Source organism: Patiria miniata, unplaced genomic scaffold (genome assembly GCF_015706575.1).
Source record: "Patiria miniata isolate m_02_andy unplaced genomic scaffold, ASM1570657v1 HiC_scaffold_9, whole genome shotgun sequence".
Taxonomy (NCBI): Eukaryota; Metazoa; Echinodermata; class Asteroidea; order Valvatida; family Asterinidae; genus Patiria; species Patiria miniata.
This window is the reverse complement of record NW_024037076.1, coordinates 9,915,298-9,927,324: the sequence shown is the minus strand read 5'-3', so window position 1 is coordinate 9,927,324 and position 12,027 is coordinate 9,915,298. Positions and strand designations below refer to the sequence as shown.

The 12,027-nt window shown below is 39.5% G+C and overlaps 1 protein-coding gene across 1 annotated transcript in view; it reads left to right on the top strand.

Moving 5' to 3' along the window:
• Window positions 1–6,444: 6,444 nt before the first annotated feature.
• Window positions 6,445–12,027, top strand: part of LOC119720449 (mucin-like protein) — a 32,137-nt gene continuing 26,554 nt past the window's right edge. The window contains exons 1-2 of the mRNA XM_038190113.1: window positions 6,445–6,478; window positions 11,639–11,755. Of these exons, the coding sequence (XP_038046041.1) occupies window positions 6,445–6,478; window positions 11,639–11,755 (151 nt within the window). The remainder of the gene's footprint in view (window positions 6,479–11,638; window positions 11,756–12,027) is intronic.

Sequence of the window (12,027 nt, the reverse complement as noted above, 5' to 3'; positions counted from 1 at the left end):
TCATTAAGGAAAACATGGCTAATCATCGATGGGGGGAGAGAAGCTTTCAAACTGCTGCACCAAGACTTTGGAATTCCCTACCTGAAACTGTTAGACTTTCAAATTCACTTGGCACATTCAAGAAAAGTTTAAAATCCTACCTGCATAGGGAAGCATTTGGTTGACTTTGGTTTCTACCTGTTTGCTTGACCATGCCGTCTTGTTAGCATGACGATGCATCTTGACGGTGGAGAGTCGAGTCAACCAGGTACTTCTTTATTCTTATCGTTTTCTGGTTGTTGTGCAGTGCAGCGCCATGAGCATCGCAAGCGGCAGATACCGGCGCTATATAAATTGTTATTATTATTATTATTATTATTATTATTATCAGGCCGAGTCCAGAAACATAATAAGCGGCGCCAGAGAATGATCAATGCTTGAAACTCTGCATGTGGAAAAAGCCAATTATGATCGCGCGACGCGCATTGTAAACTGCTTTTAATTAAAGAAATGGTTTTATCAACCTTTCTTTTTGTGGTTGGTGACCCCTTTCGTTAAAACGACAAAGGCGTCCGCGTCATTACAGAATAAAAAAAGATCAAAACGAACTACGATATCTATTTTTTTTATATTGTTTTTACGGAGCTCTGGGAGTGCCATCCGCCTTGTTCAGATACTGACTTATTTTACCTCAGGATGACGACATAATAGTACAGTGAAAATGACGACATCCTAAGATAATTAGTAAGAAGATGGCGACATTTCGACATAATTTATCATTGCATGACATCAGCCTGAAATGGGATGACGACATCTTGAGACAAACTATCAAGGCAGGATGACATCCTGAGATAATTTATTATGGGATGAAGACATCCTGGAAGCAGTATGACATCCTGAGATAATCTATTATGGGATAACGACATCCTGAAAGTAGGATGTCGACATCTTGACATAATTTATCACGATGTGCATTGAAGCCATCTTGAAAACGCACAGGTGGGCGTGCGTCTTGTATAGGTTTTCCCGGCTATTTTAAAACAATTTTCGTTGAAATTGACCGATTCGTATATTAAAATTCGTCCTGCAACATTGATTTAGTGCACTTTCCATGTTTAATTTCGTCTTTTGTCAAACAATTTCAAATTTAGTCCAAACAAATTCAAACAAGGAGCACATGTTTTCGACCATGAGTACCGGTATTCGATTTCGTCTCGTTTACACCGAATCGTGTGATTGAGAAATCAAATTCGTCTAATGTCACATAATGTAAACATAATTTTGTTCAATTTCGTTGGGCTTCATAGCGATATTTCAAAGGCATATACATGCCTCTAATAACAATAAGTTTTTACTTTTTTATTCCCCTATTTCTTCAATAAGTCATTTCTTTTGATTTCATCTTCTTAAAATATGCTAGACTCAATATTTTACGCATATTACACGGGGATTTATGGTTATCGATTCGTGGCTTTTGACATTTCCTTTTTATATTGCAAGACTTATTCTTTTGTGTGTGTATTTTAAATAATGTGGTATTGTTGATTTGGTAATCTTAACTTTTTTGGCAACTCTTCCTTGAGATCAGTACTCTGCCTTGGTCCGAAAAATCATGCCGGCGAATGTGCCAAATTGTGCTTGGGGAAAAGTAAACAACGTCAATTCTCTAGAACACACCTGACTAATTTACTTCATACAGGTTTAAAATTGATTGGTAAATAACAGACACATTTGATCTCTGACTGTTGCATTCTAAATTGATTTTGGTAAAAGTGTCTGTTTGTTTTTTCTCAGACGAAATAGAATGTCAGAGTTGGTGAATCTGAAAGAAAAATGTTTCATATAAAAAATGTATATAAAATGTATCTTATCGCTAAATATACATGGTACATGTATCTATTTGAAGATGAGAGCTATGATGGCTGTGCGTGTCAAGATGGCGTCAATGCACCCCACAATAAATTATCTCGGGATGTCGTTATCCTACTTTCAGGATGTTGACATTCCATAATAAACTATATCAGGATGTCATCGTGCCATAATGGATTGTCTCGAGATTTCGTCATTCTATTTTCAGGATGTCGTCATGCCATAACTAATGTTGTCGACATGTCGTCATCCTACTTTCAGGATGTCGCCATCATCTAATTAATTATCTCAGGATGTCGTCAATTTTACTGTAATATGTCGTCATCCTGTGATAAAATAAGTCAGTATCTGAACAAGTCGGATGGCACTTCCAGAGCTCCGTATTTTTTTATTCTGTTACTGTTATTTTGTTTTGCAAAAATAAGACGTATTTACTCACTCACCCTTTCCGGGTAAAAATCACGCAGCGATATGCGTACTTATATTGGTATGGATGACAACCAAGTAACACAGCTTACGCTCAAATCTAAAGGGGGCAATTAACCTGTCAAACTATGCAATTTTTTTTTTGTTCAGTATTTTTCCAAAAATAAGTTTTCATCATATAATACGGAAATAAAATTCAGTTTTTAAATTTAAGATACAGAGAAGAAACAATCGAAGGCTTTCTTTCAAGCCAGGTACCATTCGTCAGGCCAAAAGTAACGATTGGGTAGTGATGGAGGCGTAAGGCAGAAATTCTGATTCTTATTGGCCCATAATTTATTGACAGGGACATATAGTCCATGGGACCATTAGTCTTGAAACCGGTATCTACAGAGGGATTTCTCAAACTCTCTTTAAACTAACTAAGCTTTAACAACTATTTATCAAAAAATATTTTGTCTTTGATATACATAGACTGGAAGCGTTAGGCTATCTAATTTTGTTTAATTTGTATAATTATTTCAGGTCAATCGAGTCAGCAAGCAACCTGCAGCAGTTTTATTCAATTTCATAAGTATATTTTAAATCACAAAATGTGGGAAAGATGATCACTAAACATGAAAATAATATTTAGCGATCATATTTTCCTACATTTTGTGATTTGAAGTATAGTTATGAAAATATTGATATGCAATGAGTAATGAAAAAAAGTTTTAACTGGTTCACAGCCACATAGGTTTGTGCATGAATTGCCTGGTTTGTTTGTCATCCACACCCAAGATGCAGTGCGAATATTAAAAAGTGTTATTATCAAATTCACCTGCCGTGGCCTTTCGACGGGGATACCGTTGGCATGCTCTGCATATCAGTCGTTGAGCGTATTCGAACCCCGATCTCATGTTGAATGAACACGAGAGTGAGGCTTTGAATTACGAGAACCAATGCAACACGTGAACGGTGTTCGCGAACAGGATTTTTACTCCCCACTTTGGAAGTAGATGAACAACGTCATGACCAAACATGGTGGACCTAGGTTTCTACCGCTATTCACTTCAACGTCGTTAATTGACCAATCACAAAATGGCAACAAGGCTACGACTATTGCGCAGTGGTTTCTACCGCAATTTTTTTTTTGGTACATAAAATGAGAGCAATCATTCAGTGCAGCAGAAGTAATGATTAAAAAACAGAATTGTACGTTATCATATAGTTGGCTTGTCTTTGTCATCATTGTAGCTGTTCCGACATTAAAATTATATTCGAATAAAAAAAAAATAGCAGCTGCCATCTTGAAGTTTCGCACGGCTGCACTCCACACACTTCTAAAACATATTGTAAATATTTGTTGAGTAAAGCCTGTTTCATACTTAATTTTGCTCAATAATGCGTAACCTGTGAATCTTACTCCGAAAAGTTGATAAACGCGTTGTTGTCTACTCCGAGTTGGGCATGACAATAAAGTTAGTTTAATATTGGAAGTTGGACATTCACATTCGTTTGTAAAGGGAATATCTATGTTGCTGTTTGGATATTGGACATTGGATATGCACATTGGTTTGTATAGTAATTATTCTCAGACAACACACAAAACCACACGGTGAGAGTTGAATTGACTTTTTTGGCATAGATTTTTTGAGCCACTAATTTATTTCTCCGCGGTCAATATTTAACTGTATTAAATGTCCGTAAATACGTTAACAAGCTATAACATAACAATAATTACCTTTCTATTTGCTATAAGATGTTTGCCTTAGAAACATTTTAAACAGGCTTAAAACGGGGCACGCTTGCCCCAAACCCTTGCCATGCTTGGCATCACTGGGCCCAAAACATTGGCACACTTGCCAACCATTCACTAGCCCCACCAGAACAAGTGGATGCTAGCCAAAGTGTTTTGTCACGTGACTTAAGTATTTGTCACGTGACTTTGGTATTTATATGCCTATATTACTCAAGAATTTATTTGTAGTTAAAGCACACCGATTTGGTCCACCGATCCCACCGATCGTAGATACGGTTGGCATGCCCCATCAGTACAAATGGGTACTTGGCGTACTTTTTTACAAAGATTAAACACAACTTGTTATATGTTTAACGTCCAAACTCAAAGTCTTACTTAATAACTATTTACCCAACTTGTTTATTTAGTTTGAATTGAGGCACTGCCCGTCGCTCCCAGCGAATTTCGACCATTTATAGAAGTATAAAAGTATGGGGGGCGAAGGGGAGGAGGTGGGTTTATTTTTGATTTAGCGGTCTCAAAAAGCTAAGCCGAACTGGCCTTTCATTCACGGCTTGCACGAAGTACATCTGTGCACGCGCATGGACTTATTACATTTGTATCAATATCTTAACTCCCTTAAAAAGTTACATCGTTTTTGCCTATGAACATCGTTTTGGCTTAATGCCAGCAATGGAAGGCCAGCTGCAATTAGGGCAATCGATATATTTACTATTTCCACACCCATAGCTACGGTGGCCCACAACTGTCACGGCAAAAGCAAAAGCGCCACGGCAAGCGCAAAAGCGCCGCGGCAAGCGCAACAGCGCCGCGGCAAGCGCAACAGCGCCACGGCAAGCGCAAAAGCGCCACGGCAAAAGAAAAAGCGCCACGGCAAAAGAAAAAGCGCCACGGCAAAAGAAAAAGCGCCACGGCAAAACAAAAAGCGCCGCGGCAAGCGCAAAAGCGCCACGGCAAGCGCAAAAGCGCCACGGCAAGCGCAAAAGCGCCACGGCGAAAGCAAAAGCGCCACGGCAAGCGCAAAAGCGCCACGGGTTTATTGGGAAGGGGCGTAATCATACATGCCGCTACTACATCAAAAAATAAAATGGGAAGGAGAATGGCCGCCACCAGGAATTCTTATTAAGCACAGAATTTAATTCTTTGAGAAGTGATTTTATGGCCGAGAAAATAGCAAGGCCAAGGAAAACCGGTCAGGAAATAAATCGTCGATATTAATTTGTTGTAGGATAATTATTATTCTAAGAGAGTTGCTGCCGTGAATCAGAGTTTATCAAGGAGTGGGACTCGCTATCGGCACCATCAGGGCCGTTCCTCATTTCTTTACATTTCGTGGGATGCAAACAATTACAAGGACGGGAGGCTCTGTGAGCTGATGCATTTTTGAAAACATTTTTTTCCCCTTCCGACTAGCATGCAGAGAAGTTCCGTTAATTTGAGCCTTTTTTCACAGGTGTGTATACCAGTGTAGGCACGAAAGTGAGCTGCCCAGAGTGTATGAGTTAATTTGTTTTTCTTTTTCAGTATATCATACACATCTATAGGAAGTCGATTAAGGCTCTCCTGCAGGGCTGCGGCAGTGGGTGGGTAAGGCTTGTCAACACGTAACTCGCCCGCGGGCCCATTAGGTTAGAAATTCCCAGAGAGCGGGAATTTCAAAACTCTTCGCTGAACGTTGCTTGCACTGACCGGTTTTCCTTGCTATTTTCTCAGCCATAAAATCACTTCTCAATTCATGGTGGCGGCCATACTCCTTTCCATTTAATTTTAGATGTAGTGGCGGCATGTATGATTACGCCCCTTCCCAATAATCACGACTGAGTTGAAGATAACTCACAAATCGAGAAATGGATCGTTCTATTAGACAGTTGCAACGCTTTCGACAGAGGAGGTTAGGTCGTGGATTTCATGTACACTCTAAAAAATAGTTGCTCAATATTGGGTAAAATTACTACCTTTTCGAGAGTAAAAAGGGAACATGGTCGCCAACTTGTGTACTTTTTTTTACACAACAGCTAAAGTGTAGAAAAGTACCCATTTCTGTGTAACTTTTACCCATAATTGTGTTACGTGTTTGCACAACAAAGTTGGGTAAGAAAGTTTACCCATGTGACGACCATGTTCCCTTTTTACTCAATTATTGGGTAAACTTTACCCAACCCTCCTTTTACCCAAGTGTTGTGTCAGTTTCTTACCCAGATATTGGGTTCTAATTTTTACCCTGCATTGTTGGGTTCTAAATTTACCCATCACTTGGGTTGTTTTTAAATTAGTCGTTGTGTACCTTTGTTATTGACCCTTGCAGTTTTATTCAACTTTGAACTCTGCAATGTGAACTGCATGCCAGAGACAGCAATCGCGAGGGATTTCAATAACTGAGTCCTGGGTTGGAAAGTCAGTAAAATGAATAAGATCATATTTCCCCAAATATGGTGCTGATGCATGAGGACTATTACGAGGAGCGTGGGTTAATGATGGGCAGGGGTGTTAGAATTTCCCTCAATCAACTCATTCAAAAACAATTCCCCAAACGTCGGTCACTTTACTCCGTGTTTCCAGATCTGAGAACACTCACTTTACGGTACATGAAACGCATGCATCATGTGCATGGAATCGTGGTTGGCAGAGCCGTGACGTCCAAGTTGCAAACAAATGTCTAAATAATAAGCATGTCACTTCCCCAATCTCCCCGATATTAATCATCATGCATCAGCATCCCATTTGGAGGAAACAACACTGAAATTCATTTCACTGACTTACCGGGAACAAAGAAATCACGTCATCAAAATCCCCAAATTGTTGAAGGTCTCACAAGCGGCAGCCATCTTGTACATGAGTGATGACGCGTGCACAATATTGGGTAAACGTTGTCACGTGCGTCAGTTTACCCCGCACCGTGGTAACATTTAACTAATGTCTTGGTAAATTCTACTCTTGGACGTGTACAATGAAAGAATTGTTACACAGTGGTTGGGTAAATCCAGTTTCCTTAACCCATCACTTGGGTAATAATACGATGATTTTAACTTTTTGCCTGTGCTGCTGGGACTTGTAGTTAACGTTGGGTACTACTTTACCCTTTTCATGTGTAACACATTTGACACAAGTAGGAGGTACAAGCGAAATTCTCATTTTGCTCAATATTGGGCAGAAATGACACAATTTTTTTACACAACAGTTTTACACAACATAAATTTACACTTCTTTTTTAGAGTGTAAGGAACGTAACACAGGCGAAGACTTTGGATATAGAATAAGAAAGAAAGAAATTAACTTTAAAAAGGGGGGGGGGGTAAGGGAGAGACACTAAACAAAGGAGAAGTGTTATCGTTGAGATGCACAGTTCTAAGCTCTTCTATGAAAATTTGGTGAATCTGAAAAGAGCCGTTTGCTTTGTTTCGAGTGAATACGGAACTATTTGATGCCGGAAACAAGCCCTCTTTCTGCCCTGCAGGCTGATTCTGCGATGATGTGGAAGACTGTCCACAGGGCAACTCATCATCGCTATCGCTAAGCATCATGAGGTCTTGTTCGGCTTGTTGGTTTCTTGAGCCGGGGGTGGGTGGGCCAATGAGTCCTAGGTTCTGAGTTAATTTCTTTCTTTCTTATTCTATATCCAAACTCTGGGCAGCTCAATTGTGTGCCTACACTGGTATACACACCGGTGAACTCATGGGCGTCGCCAGAATTTTTTCTAAAGGGGGCAAAACATATTTTTCCCAAAAAATTCTTGTATTTCTGAACAAATTCTCGATTTCTCAGTTTTAGACGGGGGCAGAGACATTTTGCCCCCCCCCCCCCAACTCATTCAATTTACACCACTATGACTTCGCGCCTCTTTTTCTTTTCTTTTTTTCTCTCAGTTTTTTCCCCTTCCTTTTTTGTGTGCTATTCCAGGGGGAGCGCCCCCTTGCCCCCCTCGCGACGCCCATGGGTGAACTAAGTCTCAAATTAACGGAACTCTTCTCTGCATGCTAGTCGGAAGGAAAAAAACTCTTCAAAAAAATGCATCAGCTCACAGAGCCTCCCGTCCTCGTAATTGTTTGCATCCCAAAAAATGTAAAGAAATGAGGAACGGCCCTGATGGTGCTGATAGCGAGTCCCACTCCTTGATAAACTCTGATTCACGGCAGCAACTCTCTTGGAATAATAATTATCCTACAACAAATTAATATCGGCGATTTATTTCCTGACGTGACCGGTTTTCCTTGGCCTTGCTATTTTCTCAGCCATAAAATCACTTCTCAAAGAATTAAATTCTGTGCTTAATAAGAATTCCTGGTGGCGGCCATTCTCCTTCCCATTTTATTTTTTGATGTAGTAGCGGCATGTATGATTACGCCCCTTCCCAATAAACCCGTGGCACTTTTGCCTTCGCCGTGGCGCTTTTGCTTTCGCCGTGGCGCTTTTGCGCTTGCCGTGGCGCTTTTGCGCTTGCCGTGGCGCTTTTGCGCTTGCCGCGGCGCTTTTTGTTTTGCCGTGGCGCTTTTTCTTTTGCCGTGGCGCTTTTTGTTTTGCCGTGGCGCTTTTTCTTTTGCCGCGGCGCTTTTTGTTTTGCCGTGGCGCTTTTTCTTTTGCCGTGGCGCTTTTGCGCTTGCCGTGGCGCTGTTGCGCTTGCCGCGGCGCTGTTGCGCTTGCCGCGGCGCTGTTGCGCTTGCCGTGGCGCTTTTGCTTTTGCCGTGACAGTTGTGGGCCACCGTACATAGCAACCATCAGCTCATTAACAGAGAGTTTGAAACTCCGCCGGCCGTGTGTTGATTTTGTCTAGCCCCCCCCCCCCCCCCAATAAATTCCGTAAAAAAAAATTGCATTAGCAAAAAGAAGGATTGTGATGTACATGCGAACGGTCTCCCCCTAAAAGAAATAGTCGTGACAAGGGTGCATTTGTAGTTAATATAGTGTGAATGATTTAAGGATTTTATTGGCGCTTCCCATTGAAAAAATGCCCCCCCCCCATTGATTTTCGGAGGCCTAAGTGTCTGGAAAAAATAACATGTCTAAATTTCAGCACGCCTCCTGAAAAAAAATCTGGATCCACAGTGCTAGCCCCCCCCCCCCCAAAAAAAAAAAAAAAATATTGGTTCTAGAACCGCGCCTGGTGTGTTCGTGGAGAATAATGTATTTTATCTTTCAGTGATAGCATGAATTATTCTCAGACAACACACAAAACCACACAATGAGGGTTGAATTGACTTTTGGGGCATAGATTTTTTGAGCCGCTAATTTATTTCTCCTCTGTCAATGTTTAACTGAATTGAATGTCCGTAAATACGAAATGGTTTCGTGGCTTGGTTTTCATATTCCTCGTTCATATCAGAACTCTCTATACCATTTTGGGAAATGGTTACTGAAAACAAATTATCATAATTTTTAGCGCCAGTTCGGTTTTGATAATTAGAGGGCACATTTATATCCGCAAGAGGGGCACTTGGGTAAACGGGGGGGGGGCAGTGTCCAGTTAAAACACAACAACAAATATTGACAGTACATTCTAAACAAAATCATGAAATAAATATTAGGTGTCCATAATATTATACGCCTTTACTGGTATGTCGACTCATGGCTGCCACTACATCTAAAACATTACACAATGAGCACCATGGTGCCATAATGTAAGTGAACTACATCTTGCCAATTCCGTTTTTATTATTTTATTCTTGATATCAAATCATGAAAACGGGTTTCGAATACCCCCATATTGTGCAGACAAAAAAGGTGATCTGCGAATGCACAATAAAAACAACTTCAAGGGCTTGTATTTGAAATCTTAGTCCAAGTCATGGCCTATGCGAGTGCTGGCCTAATGCCCAGTTTATTTATTTATTTATATATTTTTTATATCTTCGGACAATAATTAAAAATCTAAAAAAAAAAAAGTAAAATTGTTCATGGTCTAAACAAAAGTTTGTAAAAACTGTCATCAAAGATGTGTCAGACCAATAGAAAAAAAAAAAAACATTTTTATTCACTATAAATAATGACTGTGTTCAATAAAAAAGGTTCATACCCGGAAAGAATGGAATTGAGAAAAAAGCAGGCGCCCGGTTTAAAAGCTGTAACCCGAAAAGCTATGATTCCAGGGTTATAGGGCATACTTCTTTCTGACTGATTTGAATGAAGATAAAGAAGTCTTTGTTGCCTTGCATGAACAGCACCTTTCGTCTTTTTCACTCGTAGTTTTAAGGACATACATTTGGTTCTGACATGTTTTCAACATTCACACGAAAGGCTGTTACGATTCAAAGAAACATTGCACAAAAGAAATAACAACGACCCCTTACACTGAAAAGCCGATAGGTAAAATATAACCTGTAGAAGACTATGAACGCAAAGTGAGCGTACTTTATTTAAACGGTTAATAGAACTCTGGTGTGACCGTGAACCCAGTTGTAAAATTTGAAATTTAAAATTTGATTATGCATTTTGTCTTACAACACGACTGGTCAGTGTTTTAGGGTTACTGACTGTCGTCCAATATAAGACAGAACTGTTCGTTAGCGGGCGTCCTTTTATCATGGTCTCACTATAATTGTGATCATTCAGGATTTGGTTCAACGGAGAAGCGGACGATCTACTAAAATGCTTTGCAAGTACATCGTCTATATGTTTCCCACTCTTTGGAGAGATATACTTGTTACAAAATTGTTAACAAACAAATACTCCATGATTTACCAGATGGTATTGTGCAGCTTTTGTCGTCATATATGAAGTATTTACCCAGGGAAAATCCGTCATAACATTTTCTTCATATTGATGTCTTTATTGATACAAAGTGCCGGTATCTTTAGTTTGTGTTTTTCATTTTTATAAAGATTTTGTTTGTTGGAAAAGTATAAGGTAACACTTTAAATGACTAACTATAAAATTTAACTTTGCACACGTTTTCGTTGTAACATATACTTCATCAGATGCAATGAAAAGGGGCATCATCATGCAAGGTTTATATCTGGCCTTGCACGTTATCTGCTGCCAGCGTACCGTCGTCTGGTAAGCACTATTTGGCTCGTTCGGGAACAAAACAAACATTGTGTCGTAAGTTTAGTTTTGTAAGTTGCGCAAGATATACTATGGTATAAATAAACCATAGAAATATAGTGTCATTTTCATTTGTTGACTTCCCTTTCCGACGAATTTTTTTATCTTAAAGTTGTATTCCTCCTATATAGACAATTCCATCACACATGCTATCTGACCCAATAAGGCGACCCTTGCAAGATCGGTAGTCTTATCTGCGCCTTTATGTCGTGGTTGTGATTTCCTGAGTCCTATAAAAGTATGTCAATTAATGGGGAAAAACAAACAAATTTTCACTTGACATTTCCCCGACGCAAACATTTATTTCATGAAGTTTTTAGTGTTAATAACAGAACAATTTCAAATCAAACAAGGTAAAACATGTTTTACAATGTTTAGATTGTGTTTTCATATTCGAAATTTTAGGATTTGTTCCGATGGGGAAAGAAATGTGCTGCAGTGATTAAACGTTGTGGTAGTAAAGAGTTTTGGTCTCATTTTGGTTGAAAGAAGAAAACTGTTAGTCTCATCACCTGTTTGAGAGTAAATTAACGGCCTTTACGTTTATATTACTTTGGGTTTTGATTTTCGTTTCTTGCATCCACTCAGAAAAGTTGAGGTGCACCATTTCTGAAATTGACTGTGGAGATTCTGTGTGTGTTTCTGGTAACGGTCGGTGTGATGGTTTGTCGGACTGCATCGACGGAAGAGATGAAACCAACTGCGGTGAGAAGGTTTTGGAATTATGATGAAATGAATTGAGAATACATTGTACATGACAAAAATTGACAATATTTAATAACAGTGCTTACATTGTTGCTGATTTGACCCCAAAAAATACAAGTGGAATACAAACCACGTTACCATATTAGTGGATGTTACGAGAAAGAACAAACTTATATTCAGCTTGATTCTTAATTTTGAAGCTTTTTTTCTCGGCAATCGGGTATAATAGTCAAGAATTGAGATGTGTTGAGGGCTATGGGCACTTTGGACCT